Raw genomic sequence first — 20945 nt, 5'->3', positions numbered from 1 at the left:
CCCAAAGATAAAAAATAATGTTACTGAAGATTGCTTATGTACATAATTCTCGGTGAGCCTTTTACGGGTGCTTTTAACAGACACTTTAAACTATTCCACTGGAACTGTTATTGTATTATATTTCTTTACGTTTACTGTCTTGTTATTTCTGCAACACATGTCTTAGACCTTCTAAATAATTATATATCTGTTTTTGATTTCCTAGAGGGAGATATAATGGAATAAGTAACGTAAACGACAAAACTCATTACCGCACAATTTTCGCGGATATGGAAAAAAATAATATTTCAATTTCAATAATTTCAGGCTCGTTCGAGACTAACATTGGGTTGTGGATCAAGTTCAACGATCTTATGGCGGACACTTCAAGATTCATTTTTTCTAACAAATGAACTATCGCTGATACATTCGGTTTGAGAAATGCTACCGAATTTGTGTCGTAAGCGCTAACATGTTTTTGTGAACTACCCGAATCCATCTGAATGAATTTGTATCAAAATTGTAATCAGGATGAGCCCAATTTTCATCGAGAGGTAAACAATAAAACATAAAACGATAAATTTTCAAATTCAGTCTCGGTAGCCGGCTACCCATAGCAATAAACATATAATTAGGTTTTGCACGATGACGACACAAATGAACTGCCGATGAATCGAGTTCATCTTTGGCAGTTGCCGTGTACTTGTTTTGTTTTGCGACTGCAAGTTAAAAATGGAAAAAATGACGAAAAAGTGCCTGTTAAAAACGTATTCCAAAGTGAAAATAACAAAAAAGATTGCCCTGTATGTGTTTCCAGCATCAAGGAGCGATATATGTATGAATCTGTTGAGTGTGAGGCGACTTGCAATTTTTACATTCGAACGATGAACTTTTAAACTGTAATACATGTGGAGCTGCAGCGGATTTCTCGGTTTCTAGTAGCAACATGCATCGAACTAAAATTTCTTGCCTTCGTCAGTAAATCTGCATCCGGACCTGACCGGCATCGGTATTGATCAGCTCCTGATCAATTACGAAATAGCATTATTGGTATTTCAAGATTGTAAAGTACATTGTAGTCTAATAGCAGTGTCACCAACCATCTAAAATAAGGTGACCAAACCCTCATAAAATTCATATCTGCTGAACATGCTCTATGCCAGAAGCGTCTTAAAATCCTTGGAATTTTAACGTACAATCCTCTCTACCAGTTGAAAACTTCTCTGAATATGCAAAAATATAGTTAGTCTGAACAGAATTTGATGAGGTGTAATAATTTTCAAATTATCCACGGTTCTAAACGGATGATTTAAGTTTTCAAAATGAACCCAATTTATAAAACATAGTTTTGAAACTGTACCCAATGTAGAGATGTACCCACAAATCAAATTCGAGAAACAACATTCCTGTCAAATTCGTATGCGAAGAGGAAACTGGTGAATCAATTAGAACTCACAAATATCCATGAATGAAGAAAATTCTTCCAAAAATCATCATACTACTACTGAAATTATTTAAACTAATCTATATATTTCTTTTTGCAAAATTAAATTATATTTCACTATCTTTTATTTCTGGTCCTTCCGGTTCTACGCTTTCCCGTCGAACATGAGACTCGAGAATGTTAACCAGATGGTTTTGGTGACACTCCAAATCACTTACGACTCTAGCTCCAGCACTATCCAGAACAGCAGCCAGCTGAGCCTGCATAGTGGTTAAATCCGGCAACGATGCATACTCTACAAATTCAGTTTTACTCATGAATTTTCCCTTTACGATACCAGCCAAAAGAATTAACTGAGGCGTTTTCTTAAGAACATTCAACAGCAGCCGGACTTTCGTGTCTTCTGGACAAAAAATCAATGCGGTTTTTGTTTCGAACAGAGGCTGGATAGCTTCATACTTGGTTCCGTCAATCGCTTTCCTTATGATAGATTTGCCGTAAGTTTTGAAAGTCATCTGGAAACGATGTAATGCTACTTGGATTTTGAATAATTCCTCCTGCTTGATTGAGTTCATATGCACGAACGCAACCATTTTGCTATGGTCTAACCAGTTGCGAACATCGCGTGCAATTATTTTCTCGTAGGGATTTTCCACCGTTCGGCTGCTTTTCAAATTTTCATCTGTACATGGTGCATTTAATACGGGTTTCTTATAAATGGGTTTCACTAATTCCAACACACGAGCTCGTTCATAATGCGGAGGACGAGGACGTTGGATATTGATCTTCCCTCTAAATCGTTTAAAGCTCACTAGAGGCAAACGAGACTGTAAGATGGCTGCAAGCATCAAATAAAACGTTAGTTATAAAAAGTTCTTCAAGATAAATTCTTCAAATAAAACTTACTTTTTTGGAAAATACTAGTCATTTTCGATTAATGTCGGTATCAATCTCAAGGCGGTATGCAATGAATGAACGTATCAAAACAAATCACGAATAAAACGTGATGGAATGGTATAGAAATGTCAAAATCGTAGTGTTGCTGTTCACCGCTAGATAGCAATGCGGTAAAATCCAGCGGCTATTAGAGTAATTCTGTATAAAATGTTCATTACGACGTAAGTAACAAAAGTAAACAAACCGAGATTTTTATTGCATTCTGTTAGGAATGTTCTAATACACGCACTATTCGAACACCGTTTCTCAATTCACTATAGATTCACTAAAAAATCTGTCAACACATTTGACGTATGTCGAAATCAATGAAAAATAATCATTAATGCTACTTTCGTTAAATGGCAATATTTTGACCAATGTACCAAAGCATAAACAAAAGTGTATGTGCGGATTTACGACAAATAGTTTTAACGAAAAAGCAGATCTAGTGTGATATTATGAAAGTGAGACTTGCTGTAGAGTTGGATATATTTAATGGGATCGAGTTGCTATTAAGCTTGTTGAAAAATATGCTGATTAATTTGGAAAGAAACTGTTTTGTTTCCAATCGTAGAAACCGTTATGAATCCTTCGTCAAACAAAAGCGAAAGTTATCAAAACACACTAAAAACGAGTCGACTGTCATTTTTTGCTACTTGACATGCGAAACTAGCTCTTACTAATGTTTTCGAGCAAAACTAGCTTTCACACAAGTGCGAGTAACAAAACGACGAATGAACACTTTGACTTTCGCCAAACGACGTAACTAACAGAAGCAAAACGACTTATGTGTCAAGTCATTCAGGAAAAAACGACTTATCTTACGGTCTAATGTACATGATCAAATTACAAAACGACGTAAGTGGCGTTTCTGCCTAAAAGTTATCTTTGTAGTTGAAAATTGTGAATTAGTCACTATGAAACGTTGCACGCATACAAATTGGACGATTTAGTGAAGAGATGAACATTTAGGGGTTATCCTATGTTTGTGCTTTGGGCACATAACCGTTTTTATTTTTCTTTACGTTTCGTCTTAACCCCTAAATGACCATACCTGAATCGGCCAGTATTAGTCGAAAAAGACGTTTTCGTTCGGCACGTCAGAAAAGACATGGCACTTTGGTGCCAATTGAAAAAGTGTTTTGCAAGTAGCATTAACTTACTCTGTTTAGCGGTTCAAATTGAACTGTTTAAGTTTGCACTAAGCAGTTCAATTTGAACTGCTCTGCACTGACGAGTCTAAGACGAAACGCAAAGAAAAGTAAAAAAGAAGAGATGAAGTTGTTTCAATTACTCATTTTTAGATAGGATTCAAAATCACCCCTTCTTTTTCTTCTTCTTTTCGGGTTGGCGTTACCTCACTAGAGATGACGTCGAATTGATGGCACAGCAACTAAGGCTATATTGCCAGTTAATTTTCGTTTATAGTCCAATGGACTTTATTTTCACTTGACTACAAGCGAAAATCTCGCTGTGTGGCTGCGTCGAATCGTCAAAGTACGGCTGAAAATCCTTTCTTTCTTGCGAAATACTCGAATTTTCTCCGGACTAACACGATGCAACGTGCTCACCCGTTGAGAGTTTCACCGGAAGTGTAAAATCACCCCGATGCTATGGAAGCTGGTTCCTGAAACCAACGCATTTTGTTTTGGTGGTGTTGTTGTCAACAATATGTTAAGCTACGTGCATACCATACAATCAAACCACACTGGTGTCAAAAGTTAATCAAACCCCATATAAATAAAGTTATTCAAACCCCATATAAATATAACTCTAGTCTAGTATTCTCTATAAAACAAGTAATATGAATAAGAAAAAGAAATTGTGGTTTATTATAGTTTGATTATATTCCATCGAAATCGTTTTCTTATGTTGGAGCACCCGCATTAATGTGAACGTGTGAACACTGCCTAAACACAGCATTTGACAGCGAACTAGAACCAAAGAACCAAAATTTTCGGCTTCAACCCAATTGTATGCAGATGACAATCGTACCATCGGGGTGTTTAAAATAGTGCGAGTATTTTTCAACATCGCTTTTCTCGGTTCAGCTGAAATGTTACATTCGTCGTTTTGAAAATTTTATGCAGAATTGATAAATCCGAACAAGCTGTTGAACTCGAGATGGCGTAAATATGGTGATTAAATGCTTTATAAAATTTGAAAATTTTCATATATTTAGAGCAAATTCAGCAGCTGCAAGATTCATATGGGTGGTCTATAATGTTAATAAAACTAAAACAAACGTATCCCCAGCAATCCGTTTTAGTTTTATTTATTCGACCAGTTCTACTGTCAAATTTAAAACTAGTATACACTGCCGTTCTATTTTTTCTATATTTAAAACATGTTCAAAATCCTGTGTAAATTTCAAATTTGTTAGGGCATATTCAGGAGTGTTCTAGTTCTAGATGCATAATTTATGTCAGTTTTAAAATTTAAATCTAGAAATTATAACAAAATAAACTGGCAGCCCCAGCAGCGTTTCATTTGTGTTTCAAATATAGAAAAAATAGAACGGCAATGTATACCAGTTTTAAATTTGACAGTAGAACTGGTCGAATAAATAAAACTAAAACGGATTGCTGGGGATACGTTTGTTTCAGTTTCATTTACATTATAGACCACCCATATGAATCTTGCAGCTGCTGAATTTGCTCTTATACGTTGGAAACACTACTGCCACCTATGCGACTAATCTTTCAAAACGATCTTTCAAAACGTGGAAATAAATTTGTCTTAGGGGAAATTGTATGATAAGTCTTAAAATTGTTCTAGTTGGAATATTTATATAACAAGCAGGAGGATTTTGTTATCGTTCCGGAACGTACTGTTTCGATTTGTTGACTTCTGATTAGTCTGCGCTGAGATACAGTGGAATCTTGATTTTTAAGAAGCGTTCTCAAAAATACCGGGTTGGCGGTTTAATGCATAGGGCACTGGTCTTACAAACCAGTTGTCGTATGTTCGAGCCCCGACCTGGAAGGATTCGTAGTGTCAGTAGAATTGTAGCACCAGCTATGCAATGATTCTCTGAACAAAATAGGATAATCCCTAAATGACCATCACCTGAATCGGCCAGTTTAAGTCGAAACTCGTTTATGTTCGGCACGACAGTAAAGACGTTGCACTTCGGTGCAAATAAAAAAATGTTCTGTAAGTAGCAGAACCTTTATATCTGTCTAGCGGTTTATGTTGAGCTGCTAGGTTACATAACAGTTCAACATAAACTGTTAAGTACTGACGAGTCGAAGATGAAACATAAAGTTTAAAATGTTGCTCTGTTAAGTGATAAACCACATTATTAAATTCATCATCATATACCATCTACCGAACAATTGACATAATTCCTACCCATGCCGGGTCCCGGGTTGGCGGTTCAGTCCATAGGACGCTGGTCTTACAAGCCAGTTGTCGTATGTTCGAGCCCTGGAAGGGTTCTTAGTGTCAGTAGGATCCATAGTACTAGCCATGCAATGATTCTGTACCCTAAGAATCGGCTGCGAAGTCTGTTGAAACAGAAAGGCCAAATTTCACAAAATGAATGTAATGCCAATACTTTGCTTTGCCATCAATAGCCAATCAAACAGTGACAACACAAATCCGTGACAGCACAAATATCTCGAGTTGTGAGTTCATATAAAGGGTGATTTTTTAAGAGCTTGAGAACTTTTTTAAACAATAAAACGCATAAAATTTGCAAAATCTCATCGGTTCTTTATTTTAAACGTTAGATTGGTACATGACATTTACTTTTTGAAGATAATTTCATTTAAATGTTGACCGCGGCTGCGTCTTTGGTGGTCCATTCGGAAAGTCCAATTTTGGGCAACTTTTTCGAGCATTTCGGCCGGAATAGCCCGAATTTCTTCGGAAATGTTGTCTTCCAAAGCTGGAATAGTTACTGGCTTATTTCTGTAGACTTTAGACTTGAGGTAGCCCCACAAAAAATAGTCTAAAGGCGTCAAATCGCATGATCTTGGTGGCCAACTTACCGGTCCATTTCTTGAGATGAATTGTTCTCCGAAGTTTTCCCTCAAAATGGCCATAGAATCGCGAGCTGTGTGGCATGTAGCGCCATCTTGTTGAAACCACATGTCAACCAAGTTCAGTTCTTCCATTTTTGGCAACAAAAAGTTTGTTAGCATCGAACGATAGCGATCGCCATTCACTGTAACGTTGCGTCCAACAGCATCTTTGAAAAAATACGGTCCAATGATTCCACCAGCGTACAAACCACACCAAACAGTGCATTTTTCGGGATGCATGGGCAGTTCTTGAACGGCTTCTGGTTGCTCTTCACTCCAAATGCGGCAATTTTGCTTATTTACGTAGCCATTCAACCAGAAATGAGCCTCATCGCTGAACAAAATTTGTCGATAAAAAAGCGGATTTTCCGAATGGACCACCTAAGACGCAGCCGCGGTCAACATTTAAATGAAATTATCTTCAAAAAGTAAATGTCATGTACCAATCTAACGTTTAAAATAAAGAACCGATGAGATTTTGCAAATTTTATGCGTTTTATTGTTTAAAAAAGTTCTCAAGCTCTTAAAAAATCACCCTTATAAGAGAATCATCGATAGTACTGCATGCTTGAGACATTTCACGAGAATTAGTCACACCATTCTTGTTTAGAACAAGGGAAACTGGGCTTAATCACTTTCCAAAGTAGAAGCTTTTTTGGGTATATTGTTCTTGAACCACAACTATAGAAGCTTTACCATCTTTCAGAAGTCTGGATAGATTTAAAGTTGCTCTATATTTATGTTGAAGATTGATTTACGCTATTCTAACCATTATCGTTCAGAGTAATGTACAATCCATTCCAGTAATACACTATTCCACCGCAAGGTGGATCAATAAAGTGGAACGAACGAACAGCCTTATGCTTGATACAGCAAAGAACACCCCAGGACTATAGCTGCTATATAAGTTGAGGTAGACCCTGTCAGCTTGGAGCGGAATCAATCTTCAGTTCAGCAACGCCATCACGTGGCATCACATTCAACATATCACGCGTTTTTTTTTTATAACGGCCAATAAGCCATCTATCAACATTCACTTTGAAGAGCAATTTCGAATAACTCGGCATCACCCCGGTGGCACGATTGTCATCTGCATACAATTGGCTTGAAGCCGAAAATTGGGGTTTTTTGGTTCTAGTTCGCTGTCAAATGCTGTGTTTAAGCAGTGTTCACACGTTTACATTTTTCTTCATGCGGTTGCACGAACATAAGGAAACGATTTCGATGGAATATTCCACCGCAAGGTAATAAAACAAAATTTCTTTTTCATATTCAAAAAGAGGTCAAATTACTTGTGATATCATGTCAGTTGTATGGGTGCGCAGTGCTGCTATTTCAGCGCGCACGAATTTGACATTTCTCTCAACTACTTGTACGTACAAGATTCGATGCGGACTAAGAGTTTCGAATAGTCGAATTGGGAACCAATACCGGCACTACACATCTCTTAAGGCTACACGGAAAGGGAAAATGACATTGAAGGTCAATTTCTATAGAGGGGCCAAGTAACCAGACCATCTTATTATATTTTGATTATAATTCTGGCTGTTCATAGGTTAAAAGATATTTTAAGGAGAGGATTTCAAGGGGCAACTAAGATATGATCGTAAGGATATTTATACTCCTGAAAAGATAGCAAGTGTCTAATAAAGAAGCTCTCAGTCCAATTGTTTGTATATCGGTTTAATTCCATAACAATTATAGTAAAATATCATTAAATTTGGCGCAGGTATTTCTTGCAATTCAGAGGTTGTCTTAAGGATAAGAAGTTCATATAAAAAATCCGATAGAAAAGACATTAATAATTAGCTCTCATGATTTAGAAAGCCTGCAATCGTTGAATATTGCATAAAATGGAATACAAAAAACTTGAGTGTTTAAGTTCTCTTATTTTGTAATCTTATAAAAGTAACAATAAGATTAAAACTTTGAAGAGTGCAATTTTAAACCTAAAGCATTTTGTGGGACTGCTTGGGACAGAGCAAAAAGAATTCACGAATCACAACACGAAAAAATAACAGTTAGACATGATGCAATATTCACATATACTGCGTAGATGAAAGAAAGCGACGAAGCACATGTGCAACTAAAACAGTTGGTGTAGAGGCGTGCGTTCTGTAGAAAATCAATATTCTATCCCGAAGTTCTAAGGTTTCCTCCATCAGGTAAAGCATGTGTGTATGACGAAAACCCAGTTAGTCCATTTCAGACGACCAATGCTCGATGAGCGATTCTCTTCTGAGCAATCCCAATTCAACCAATAGTTGAAAGTTTTAACCGAATTTTGACGATTTATTAATTAGGCAAACATGTTTTTATCTTGGTATTGTATGGTGCTAATGCTCATCACAAACGTAAGTAGAAAGATCGCAGTTTACTTAAAACAGTTTTAAAGTTTTTTTTGTGATTGACAGGCCCACGCAGCATTGTTTAAAGTAACCTCGCAGGTATACATGGAAATTTCAATCGACGGAAAGGAACGTAGCCGCATGACCATTGGATTGTTCGGTGAAGAAGCTCCCAAAACGGTGGAGAATTTCAGACAAATTTGCATCAACGGTATCGATGGAATCTCGTATAAAGGAAGCCGAATTCATCGAGTTATTCCAAAATTCATAGTTCAAGGTAAGGTGTCTATATCGTGAAGTTGTTTAATGTTTAGTTACACTATAGGAAACGCTTCAATCTCCGCATCTCCATGTTTTTGCAGCCCATTATCATATACCGGTGAATTCAAGTTTTCGTTGAAAGTACAACGAACATAATTCACCAGAATGAGTAATTACAGAAATGGGTTCAAAATTCGAGTACATCTTCAACGTGGAAACTAATTATGTTGCACGTATGGAACCAGTCGAATGCTAATGCTGGCATCCTAATGACCTTTGCCCGTTGTTCCGTTACTTGCCATGTTAACAATTAATTAGTCAACACTTGACCCAGCCTCTACACTGACGCAGAGAGTTCTTCGGCTATGAAAGTTGTTCGGCCATGATTTCGCCTTCCCCTTCGCAATGACCGGTAGTTCTAATCTAGTATAGTCTACTGTAGTCTAGTGCTTTTCGCTCGCCAATGGCACAGTTGGAATGAGTAGATCAATCCACCTACTATTATCCATTCTAGCTAATCTAATCTCAACAACTTTCTCGTGTTTCTATGTTTATCAATAGCATAAAACTCAATTTATTTCATATCTGGTTGTAAGAAACCCGGGAAGGATTCCTGTCCGCACCAGCCATGCAATGATTCTGTACGCTCTGAATCGGCTGTGAAGTCTGTTGAAACAGAAGGTCAAGTTCCACAAAAGGATTGTAATACGAAGGCTATGCTTTGATTGTAAGGAATATATTCTGTCTAGGCATTAGTTTTACGTAAAAAAAATATTCGGAGAGGCAAAATAAATATTAAATATATTAACAGTTTTATTCCGGTTTCGATTCAATAAACTTTCTTTCGAGTACCTCTTTGGACAGTCTGTTCGTCATGCTTTAGTCGTTGTCACTAGAGATGGTCGGGTCTCGGGTATTTTACCCGAAACCCGACCCGTACCCGTATCCGACGGGTTTTTGGTCGGGTACGGGTAAAAATTTTTATTTTCGATCGGGAACGGGTCGGGTACGGGTAAAAAAATTTACTGCTCACTCGGGTAAGGGTCGGGTACGGATAAATTTTTTTCTGATCGATTACCCGACCATTTGTTCTTCACATAAATATGTTTACACGTTGACGAGAATTTTTTATTGCAAAACAGTTCTTCCGAAAAATAAACAATTTGATTCAAGGGGTTTTGACATTTGCGCCTAGGACCAGACCTGACAACTGGCATCTTTTTCCAGAAAAACCGATCAATCATAGTTACGTGAAAAGTTATGTGAATATTTTCCACCCTACTATTTTATAACATTTTTAATAAGACACACTGCATTAGCTCTAAGATGTTTTGGTCAAACCCTACTTTTCAGGTCCTACGTCACTTGAAATGACACCGATTGATGGCACAGCAAGTTGGGCTATATTGCCAGTTAATTTTCCTTTCTTTTCACTGGACTACAAGTGAAAATCTCGATGCGTGACAACGTGGAGTCGCAAAAGTACGGGTGAAAATCTTTTCTCGTGAAATACTGAAGATTTCACCGTGGTCACTCGTTGGGGGTTCCACCGGAGGTGGCACAGAAGTTCAATGGCTGTAAAAACCACCAGCTACCGTTAACATCGTGGATGTGGGTTTGTGAGGCTTACAAAACGAGCATATTTGACAGATCAATTTAAATCAAAATCATAATTTATTTTGCTTTGTAGTAAAAAATTGTAACCAAAAAAAAATTCTCACGAATGTTCAAACTACTTACATTTGAAGGACTCACTGTTCACCATTTTCAAAATTGAATTTTTCACACCGGAAATACACGTACATTATTTGCTGTTGGTCAATTCACGTAAACGAACTGATGATACTCTATTAATTTCAAGGGATGTTCGAATAACATTCATTTTCGTCACGTATAATATTAAATTTGACATTTGGAACCATTTTACGGGATTTTTCAAGTGATTCGAATGTGAATTTTTATTTGTGTGTCAAGATAATGAGCACGCCTACTTGTGGTTCTAAAGAATAGAATCAAAAGTATCGTAAAACCATACCTACCCAAAATTGAATACAACGGGTATTATGACATTTTGGGTAAATATGCTTCGCGATAAATTTGAATAAATATTACTCCCTTTTGTTGACATTTGTAAATGAGTATAAAGTACAAAAGACATTGGAAATCTATTCCTGGTTCACAGTGTATTTATATGTTTAAATGTAAACAAGCATTTTAATGTATTTTACTTACCAACTAGAGCCTGATACGGCTCGCTATCTAAAACACTTTATGTTTTCCATCCTGAATTTTGGTAAAATTTTTACTACTCATTCGGGTCGGGTACGGGTACAGGTAATTTTTAATCGGGTACGGGTCGGGTACGGGCAAAATTTTTTATTTTTTATCGGGTACGGGTAATTTTTTTTATTATTGATCGGGTACGGGTAATTTTTTAAATTTTTAATCGCGTACGGGTCGGGTACGGGTAAATTTTTTTGCTGATCACTCGGGTACGGGTCGGGTTCGGGTATAAGAATTTCTATACCCGACCATCTCTAGTTGTCACGTTCACCATCATCGGTGTCTGTATGATAACGTTCAAATCCAGCAAATCAATAACAAATGGTTCTATTCGAAAGAGCATCCGAATAACACCTGTGAAGCCATTACTAAGTTAGTACATCATTAGCGTATCTAGGGCAGAGGGCAGCCGCCCCGGGCGCAATGGTTTTTGAGGGCGACAAACAAATCCTTGGAACTTTTTTTTGTTCGGCAAATCGATCCCTCCAGAGATGGATTTGGGCCTTTTTTCTCTCACTAAATCTTCAAGGTGCGTGTGCAAAATTATTTTTACGCCGCTTCCTTTCTTCCGACTCCACCTTTGCAACGATTGCAAAACTACAATGTAAACATCACACATTGAACAAGTTTCGCCAAAAATTCTTGTTGATTAGTGTCCGTACACCATTTATCGGTAATTGTTGGTTACCGATTAACATTTCTGGAAATTGATGACATGTAGGTGAGTTGAAATATTTTTTTTAGAAGTAGGTAGCACTAACCAAATCTTGTCAATTTTTTACCGGGCCTCTGTGTGCAAATTCAAAGGACGCCTCTGACCTTGTGCCTCTCACGATCGGTTTAGTTTCGCTTAGTTATCCGTTTTTTCACAGGTGTAGTCAACATAGTTAGAAACAAGTTGGAGGTAGCATTCATCATCACCACTAGCTTTTTATAAGGCGCTTCGATGTTTTACTAATATGAACAATATTTGGAGAGTCACCTTGCGATTGCTGACTATCATTTTCTTCATTTTACGATAGCCCAATTGTTAGTTTAATTCCTGAAGGGTTTCTTTAAACGTGTACGATCACAAATTGGTCAAACAGGAATGTGTGGAAATTAGTCAAAATATTCACTCGAGCTTCCTTCTTAGCGAATGCGAATTGCCGAGCCTTTCTTTTCTCTTTTTTCGCCGTAGAACGCCAGTTCACCTTGCCCGCCGACAATTGTGTTCCGCGTCTTCTTGAGGTACCCATTTGACAATTACCGAGTATTCTACTATTGAACGAAGCTCTGATGAATTTAGAGGACTGGCGGCATACTACTCAGAGGCCTTTTTCTAGTGATGGCATAATGCCGAATCCGACCAAAACAAAACGGAATCACTATGTTACTTGAAAAAAAGCAACAAACGGGGTTTCCAGTTATTCCTGGTTGATGATCTGATCACGATGTAAATTAGGCTATTCACGCCACAGAAACAGATGGCCTGCCACACGAGCTATTTGCTTGGCGAACTTCGACAGCTTGATGAGTTTGAATATCTCTGTTACCTTTCCCGTTGTCGCTTCCAGTTGCCGTAATGATCAACGGAACCAAGCTTACCCAGCTTCTTCATGTGTTGCTTTCGCAATCGCAACCTGGCCGACTTGTTTTGCTTACCGTTAAGATTTGAATTCATCATCTTGTTGTAACAAAAACAAAATAACTGAGAGGAAGATGCTCTAGAGAAGAAACACTACGCCTCCCACCACGAATATTGATAGACGGTGACGATATCGAGGTGGTTGACGAGTTCGTGTATTTGGGCTCACTGGTGACCGCCGATAATGACACCAGCAGAGAAATTCAGAGACGTATTTTGGCAGGGAATCGTGCGTACTTTGGACTCAGAAAAACCCTTCGATCGAGAAAAGTACGCCAACGCACGAAAATGACCCTCTACAAAACGCTTATATGTTGGCAGAGGACCAACGCGCTCTCAGTGTTTTCGAAAGAAAGGTACTAAGGACAATCTATGGCGGAGTGCAGATGGAAGACGGAACGTGGCGAAGGCGTATGAATCTATCGTAACGGACAGCTACAATCGGACGTCTACGATGGGCTGGGCATGTCATAAGGATGTCGGACGACAGCCCAGTGAAAATAGTTCTTGAATCTAATCCGACTGGTACATGAAAAAGAGGAGTGCAGCGAGCAAGGTGGATCGATCAAGTGGAGGGTGATCTCAGAAGCATCCGTGCCTTGAGTGGCTGGCGACGAGCAGCCATGGACCGAGTTATGTGGAGACGTATACTTGATACAGCAAAGGACACCCCAGGCCAATAGCTGTTAGGTAAGGTAGGGTCAGCCCAGGCTCGTGCACGGTTGTAGACGGCATTCCCAACTTGCTTGCGTCATCTCTGACGGGTTCTTCTTGTAACAACTAGCTGCTTTTATCTTTTTATAACGTTTATTTAACCACTCATTTCGAGGTTACATACCATTCGACTCATTTCATCAAGTACGCAATGTGTCTGTTTGTATTGTAAATCCGGGTGAGATATGGCACCTTATTAAAAATGGATATTTCTTCAAACTATTGACCGAATCAGAACTTAATTTTTAGGGGAAGATGTTCGGTTGCCGGCACCCCACTGTAACTTTCGACAGAAAGCAGATAGCGTCATTCCGACAAATGTAATGTGTGTGTAATAACAGCACGTTATTTAATTCCGAAAACCTTTTTTGCTGCGCTCAAACCAAATTTTAATTGCGTGAAAATCAACACAAGTTTTGTATGACTTTTTTATAGTTCCAAAAATTGAAAAATATCAATCGAAAAGGTGGGTGGATTGAATATTTATGAGGAGAAATCGATCTATTTCGTGATTTAATACCAGATGCTATCAAAATTTTCGCAACCAAAGTTTTTTTTAGTCATTTTCAAAATGTCTACCGATTTCGGTTACCGGCACCCCATTTTTTCGACAAATCGCGAAAAATTGTCAGTGATATGCAGAGATGCCAAGTCTGCAAATTTTTCTGTAAATTATCAAATTTCTTGGTTAACAAGTAAACTTTTTTCATCTAAAGACTTTTACAGACTTTTGAAACTTCGATTGTTTGCAGACATTCGTCAGAATTTGAAGACCTTTGAAGATTGGCGCGATCTTTTATTCTTGCTAGCTAAACTTATTATATTACCTGGCATCTCTGGTGATATGCAACACGTGGATAACTTGACGGCTTCAATACATCCGTCATATAAGTAAAAAAACTTGCTTCTCTGGTTCTGTTAGCCATGGCGACTTCAAACAAATCGTACAAGTCAAGGAAAATTAACTTTAATGCACTGTTTAATGCCATTAAACGTTGCTTAGTGGATGAGAAGCCAATAAATTCGACTGCAGCAACGCGAAGCCGATGGAAGACCGGCCTAATCAACAACAAAGGCGCTACCATCCAAATGGTTGGCCAAGAGAGCCAATGCGATGTTATCAGCCGACAATTAAGACTTTGGTCCAAAACACCTCCGAAAAGAATAAATTCCATTATTTCTTTGAATAATTGCAGTCTTTACTTATATTTTTCCATTTTTAGAGAAATTTCTTGGGGTGCCGGTAACCGAGCACCTTTTTTGAAATGGCCAAAACTTATCACTTTACTTAATTCATAATAAATTTTATTCAATCAATTGAATCAACATAGTTACTTATTCATTTGTTAGCTAGGGACTTTAGCTTTCCATTGTTGTATATATGTCCGCATAATGTGCACTTAGTCAGAAGTTATAAGCTTAAAAGAAAAGGGTGCCGGTAACCGAACACTATCCCTTAGTTATTAAAAGTGGCAACATCTAGCTACAAATTGAAAAGTTGTTTTGCGATAAATAATAAAACTCGTTTATGATATTTATACTTGAATAAAAATGCCATCTCCAGCACTACATTCCTTTTGTGGAATTAGACCATTCTGTTTCAACAGACTTTGCAGTCGATTCTTAGTGTACAACGATCCTACTGACACTAAGAACCCTTCCAGGTTGGGGCTCGAACATACGTCAACTGGCTTGTAAGACCAGCACCCTATGAAGCAAACAAAAGATAAATTTCCATGTACATGATGGAAGAGATTGTTTATGAATTATGGCTTGTTCGCGACATTGAGCTTAAGCGATCTTCCCTGGGTCTGGGTTGCTACTCCATTACTCATCCGTTACTTGATTAAACCTGGGACTGGCAAATCATCCTTCAATGTATGATATCTGTTCCGTGAGATCACACTTCCAAAGAGTTCCTAGCATCATCCGGAATACCACAGAGAAGTTAATATTTTTACTGTACTACAATTATGTTAATTTTACTCTGTGAGTTTGTCGCTTATCGTTTGCTGATGATATCAAGATTTACCACATCATCCATAATGGTCCCATATTCCATGTATATGGAACAGTTAGACTAGAAACGGCAGCATGACAGTCGAAAATTCTGAAATGACACTTGCATCAATTGCTCATATTACCCGTAGTGAGAAAAGCATCATTATACCACTAGGTGGATTTCAACAGATTTTCTTATGCTGACAATGGCACTGAATTCATCTGATTCCACTTCTAGGTGGCGACATCGTCTCCGGTGACGGCCACGGTTCTATCAGCATCTACGGCAAGTACTTCGACGACGAGAATCTCAACATCAACCATACCACTTCGGGATTCGTGGCGATGGCAAACCGGGGTCCGAACACCAACGGGTGCCAATTCTACATCACAACCCTCCCGGCACCGTGGCTGAACGGGAAACACACCATCTTCGGTAAGGTGCTGGACGGTCAGGGAATCGTGCACAAAGTCGAACAGCAGAAAACGGACACCGATGACTACCCGGTGCCGACAATTCTCATCGACGATTGTGGCGACGAACCGATGGGGGAACCGTTCGTCATTTCCGACGATCCTTACGAGTAGGTGTTGAACAAAACAGAGGATAATTGATTAAATGTTGAACATCAATTTGATATTTGTTTCGTTACAGTCTTTGGGCATGGATCAAGGCAGGATATTTCCCCCTAGGAATGAGCTTTTCGATTCTGGCATTTTTCCAGTACATCATCCGGAAATTGGATGCCTATTCTTAGGTCACATTTCTTCGAACGCATTTGTAACAAAATACAAAACAAATAAAAAATGAAACGTATTCTTTCGTCTATTTCTGTACTACAACACGGAACTAATTTTTTAAATATTTTATTTCTTGCAATTTTAATCATTAATTATAATCAATATGTACAAAATATACAGAAAAAGGTACATTATATTCATTCATGATGATCACAATCAGTTAATAATATTACGCTGTTTCAACTTTTTCATGTTTTTCTGTTTTTCTTCTTAAATAATCGTATTGTGTGTATGTTCATTTTTTTGTTTTGCAGCAATTTTTTTTTCTTCCGTTTTATTAATTATTCATTGCTCCGGAGCGGCGTTTCGTTCCAAAAACATGTTTCCATTTGTGTCTGTCCCCAAGTTTGCAACAATTTCTGTTATGCTACTCCCCGCAGTGAGTCAATGTATTTATGTATGATCGGTGAATTTCGTGAATCCGAACCGTTGAGTCCTATATTTTACAACTATTCTTGCCTGCCTCGATGGTTTTTGTCAAAGCAAAAATTTTGCCCGTTATACTGAATAGTCATTTTGTCTATTGTTCAAGTGTCTATTCAAGTGTTCTGTTACTAGAATAAGCAAAGTGTGGTAAACGAGTTGCTTGCCACACTATCCGGTTTTCAGTTTTCCATAGTAAAAGCACCACCTAGATGTGGTTGTTTTAGTAAATGTAAAAGACTTTCCAGTTTGCAGGGGGTGAAAGAGCTTGTCCAGGAGAGGTCACAGAAAAAAACTGTCTTCATCTCTTGGGTTCGATGTGTGTGAGTAAGTGTCCGGGTGGTTTTTCGAATTGATTAGATTTCTCCTTTCCTATGATTTATACTGTTGTATCGAGTTTTACATACAATACATGTATAATTTTGCTATCTAAATAGTTGTTCAATTCAATCCCAACTCTTTCTATTTCTGTGCATTTTTTCCTATTTCCTATCATTTTTTTTTTTGCTTTATTTCTCAAGAAAAAACTCAGTTTTCTCCCATGCCAAATCTACTGAGCAATGTATTCTGATTAGTTCTTCTACACTACATCTTAAAAAAATTTCCCACGGATAGAAAGAATGTTTTCCAAAAAGAGTTTCAAATATGAACCAAAAATAGAAATTACGCTGTCCCATTTATATTATTTTTCGTATCTGCTTATGCGAAAAATGGATTGTATAGGTTCTGACAACAGAAAAAAAAGTTTTGGTCAACACAATTCAGTTAACGATTAGCAGTCGACCAGAAAATATCGTCCAAAAAGTTAGGAATACCTATCCCAAAAACATCGACGAAAAAATAACAAACATTTGCCCACGATCACTGCCGTTTACTGCACTGCACTTTCGAACATTCTTGATTGTTATGTGTTTAGTATTTTTCAACAGTTTTTCGTCATAGCATATTTACAGTTGTATGTTATGGTTCACTTTAGCGTACGTAAGTGTATTTAAGTTTATGCTCTTACACTGTAGCTCTCTAAAACAGCTTAGGTCTTTAATGTGTTCCGATGCTAGCGTTATTAAGATTATATGTACATGAGAGTGAAATAAATGTATTACTAATCTTATCGTTACACTTTCTTTAAAATAAAACAATTTTAATCGTAGGAAACTTATCTGTTTAGCATGAATCTTCCCACTTGCTTAGGGTTCTAAACTGACAGAACCGTTCACTTTTACTTAGAAACAGCTATAGTTTGTGTTCACTACCTTGAGTTTTATCAATAACTTATACCTTAACGTTAAATTTATACAAGTATATTCCTCATTACTTCTTCTTTCTTCTTATCATCATCATCATCGCGGTTGTGTTTGTAAATTTAGCTCCTTAACTTCAACAATTACATTCGTTCTTTATACAAATAATATAAATATTAGATGACATCTACATTTTCCGATAAATTATCGTGTATTGTTCGAAAAAGAGGGAAAAACCTACAAAAGCTATATTACACATCCGTCAACAAAAAAACAAAAGTAATAAATTAATGATAAAGGTGTTTATGGTGGGAGAAGTGTGAGCTTTCCCCTAGTGCCAGCGTTCACTTTTAAATCTCTGTTCGAAAGTAAGTCGTAACTCACTCCCCTACGAACGAACTCGCTGACAGCACAAAAAAAAACAGCCGGAAAGCAATTACAATTACTCAACATGTCGCTTAGCGTGTTTCCACTTCCATTCCGTTTTCACTTCTTCTTCTTCTTCTACTTTTTCTTTTTTTTTTTGTATGCTTGCAATATAAAGAGTTCATAATACTTAAAAATTATGATCAAAATCACAGTTTTCATGTAGACTTTTTCATATCCTCCCACTTTTTGCTTGCTGTGGACAGTTATTGAAAAATCAGTTACAGAACTAACCACTGAAAAATTGTGAAATATTAGTAGAAACAGCATTTTGGTGGCTCTATCTGCGTCTTCCATTACCAAAAGCGTGTTTTAATTTCCGTTGTTTAAAGATTATTTAACCATTTATTTATAGTTTCTTATTAATTACCACTTTTATTACTTTTTCTGTCTCTCTTACTTATCATATTATTCAACAACTTATTTTCAACACTAGCTTCTTTCGTCTGTCCTTTCTTATCATCTCTCTTTTCCTTCATCTATCTCTCCCTCTCTTTCTCTATCATGTCGCGTTGTCTTTCTGTCATTAAAAAACCTAAATTATCACTGCTTGTATGAACGGTTAAGGGTACAACATCCTCAGTTATTTTGCTTCTGCTTCTCTTTCTCTTTCTCTCTCTCACTAACATCTTCCGCTCGCTAGTAGTACTAGTAGAATAGTAATTTAATGAGATCAATTTGCAATCTTTCCTCTTTACGTTACTCTTATATATTTTCTTTTTGCGTCGCAATAGGTTCTAGTTTTGTTTAAATATGTTGTTTTCGGTAGTAGTTGTTCGGGCCGGTGTTGCTAAATCTACTCACGATTGTAGGGACTCCGCTTACACCGTGGCGATGACGATCAGCAGGTACTGAATGTTCGCCACCCGGTGCATCAGATCCGGTGCGATGCGAGCCAGATTCTCATTAGCGAACTCGCACGACGGAAAGATGTGCACTACGTACGCGGCCTGCGAGCTACCCGGTGCGGCAATGTTTACGATACCGGCCGCTTGCTTCTGCTGCAGGTACGTAATGAATCCGGTCTGCAGGTTGTTCTGCTGCTGCAGCACGTCCATCCTGTCACGGCCGCACGGCAGTGCTAGTAGCATACAGTGTTCTTGGTCCATCTGTAAAAAAAAACATATGATTGTGAGTGGTTTGTTTGAGCACATCATGCTTGCAGATAATTAATCCAGTCGTCAAGAATAAGAGCACTCAAAAGCGGTGGTATCAGTTCTTCTTTCACATCACATCCGAGACAATCGATAAAACGAAACCGGTTTCCTTCGGGACAATAGGACGACTTCGAAATGAGCAAACCAAATGAACAGAAGCTTCCGGATTCATCACGAAAAAATAGAATTGTTGGTGCATTTGTTCCAATTAAACAAGACAAATAATGTCGTATACATTCAGTTCTATAAAGAGTTGAAAATGATTCCATTCGCTATAGACAATAACAATGTGCACTATTGGAAGGATGAAAATATCAAGTACCAGTTTCTATGGAAAATAATGCTATAGCAGAGCATTCCTTCTGCAACTAATGATCAATTTATTCAAAAAACTATGTCCCAATAGGAAGAGCTTCCTTCCTATCGAAAATCAAATTTGGAAGCCCTTTTTTGCCGATATTCTGAATGATATACGTTTGTTAGGCATGCGTTTAGAAAAAAGCTATACCTTCTAATGTGCTTTTGGTCAGAACACAAGATGCGTGTAAATCGCTTGTCACCTACGATAATCGGATGACAGCAAGTCAATAATGTCAAAACGCTCTTCACTACGGTAATTCAGCGTTAAAGTTAACAACAAAACATCTACATCCAAGGGTAAAGGTACTTTTTCTACACCGGTCCCGAGTAGCTCCAATACTTCTGAGAGAGATAAACTAAGAACGATAAAACATTAGTCTCATCGAAACTATCGCCGTTGTTTAGACAAAAAATGCTGGAAATCTGTTATTAAACCGTCCCAAGTGTACTGCAAAGTCCAAGGACTGATCGATTTCGAATAACTAGTGCAGAGCCGAAAAAAAAAAACCAGAAGCAGCATGTAGGATGAAACCCGAAATGCCATCCTACGACATGTAATGTTGCGAAATAGGTTGAAGTTTTGCAAAGTTAGGTTAATACACGAGATGTAACTTGTTTAACCATCATGAAAAGCCCGTTAAAAACTCATAGTAGGAAGATGTACACAAAGATTCTGAACAGATAAAGTTGCTGTGTTATAAACGACGAAACACACCTCAAAGCTGACCTCCAACAAATACCAAGAAAGGAGTTTTACAAAGAAAAGATAGAACAGAAAGAAATGTTCGAATTCGCATCAAATTCCTTCTTTGGTACGCTATTTGCACCTGTGGAAAGCGAGGAAGAATTTTCGTCACACCATCATTGGGGAATGTGTCTCCAAAAACGTCCTGTCGTTTCTGGTGCAGCACAACGA

At 37.8% G+C, this 20945-nt stretch overlaps 3 protein-coding genes across 10 annotated transcripts in view; 1 reads left to right on the top strand and 2 right to left on the bottom strand.

The window, feature by feature from the left end:
• Positions 1–1489: 1489 nt before the first annotated feature.
• Positions 1490–2487, bottom strand: LOC131431718 (large ribosomal subunit protein uL10m). The gene is made up of 2 exons (XM_058597580.1): positions 2330–2487; positions 1490–2261 (listed from the first exon to the last, which is right to left on the bottom strand). Exons 1-2 carry the CDS (start codon positions 2349–2351, stop codon positions 1531–1533), a joined length of 753 nt encoding a protein of 250 aa, XP_058453563.1. The 5' UTR covers positions 2352–2487; the 3' UTR covers positions 1490–1530.
• Positions 2488–8572: 6085 nt separating this feature from the next.
• LOC131427015 (peptidyl-prolyl cis-trans isomerase, rhodopsin-specific isozyme) lies at positions 8573–16438 on the top strand. Its single transcript, XM_058589886.1, has 4 exons — positions 8573–8741; positions 8802–9012; positions 15860–16205; positions 16277–16438. Exons 1-4 carry the CDS (start codon positions 8697–8699, stop codon positions 16377–16379), a joined length of 705 nt encoding a protein of 234 aa, XP_058445869.1. The 5' UTR covers positions 8573–8696; the 3' UTR covers positions 16380–16438.
• A 151-nt stretch (positions 16439–16589) lies between these two features.
• Positions 16590–20945, bottom strand: part of LOC131427014 (protein split ends) — a 271135-nt gene continuing 266779 nt past the window's right edge. For all 8 annotated transcript variants that reach the window (XM_058589878.1, XM_058589880.1, XM_058589881.1 and 5 more), the window contains one exon: positions 16590–19621. In XM_058589878.1, coding sequence (XP_058445861.1) covers positions 19334–19621 — 288 coding nt within the window. In that variant the 3' untranslated portion in view covers positions 16590–19333. The remainder of the gene's footprint in view (positions 19622–20945) is intronic.

Source organism: Malaya genurostris, chromosome 2 (assembly GCF_030247185.1).
Source record: "Malaya genurostris strain Urasoe2022 chromosome 2, Malgen_1.1, whole genome shotgun sequence".
NCBI lineage: Eukaryota > Metazoa > Arthropoda > Insecta > Diptera > Culicidae > Malaya > Malaya genurostris.
This window is presented reverse-complemented; position numbering and strand designations above follow the sequence as displayed.

Excerpts from the sequence above, each read along its gene's own strand:
- LOC131427015 (XM_058589886.1), top strand. The coding sequence starts at position 8,697 with ATGTTTTTATCTTGGTATTGTATGGTGCTAATGCTCATCACAAAC. Across the intron at positions 8,742-8,801 it reads TGCTAATGCTCATCACAAAC|GCCCACGCAGCATTGTTTAA; the intron begins GTAAGTAGAAAG and ends TGTGATTGACAG. Across the intron at positions 9,013-15,859 it reads TCCAAAATTCATAGTTCAAG|GTGGCGACATCGTCTCCGGT; the intron begins GTAAGGTGTCTA and ends TTCCACTTCTAG.
- LOC131431718 (XM_058597580.1), bottom strand. The coding sequence starts at position 2,351 with ATGACTAGTATTTTCCAAAAAA. Across the intron at positions 2,262-2,329 it reads GACTAGTATTTTCCAAAAAA|CCATCTTACAGTCTCGTTTG; the intron begins GTAAGTTTTATT and ends TGATGCTTGCAG.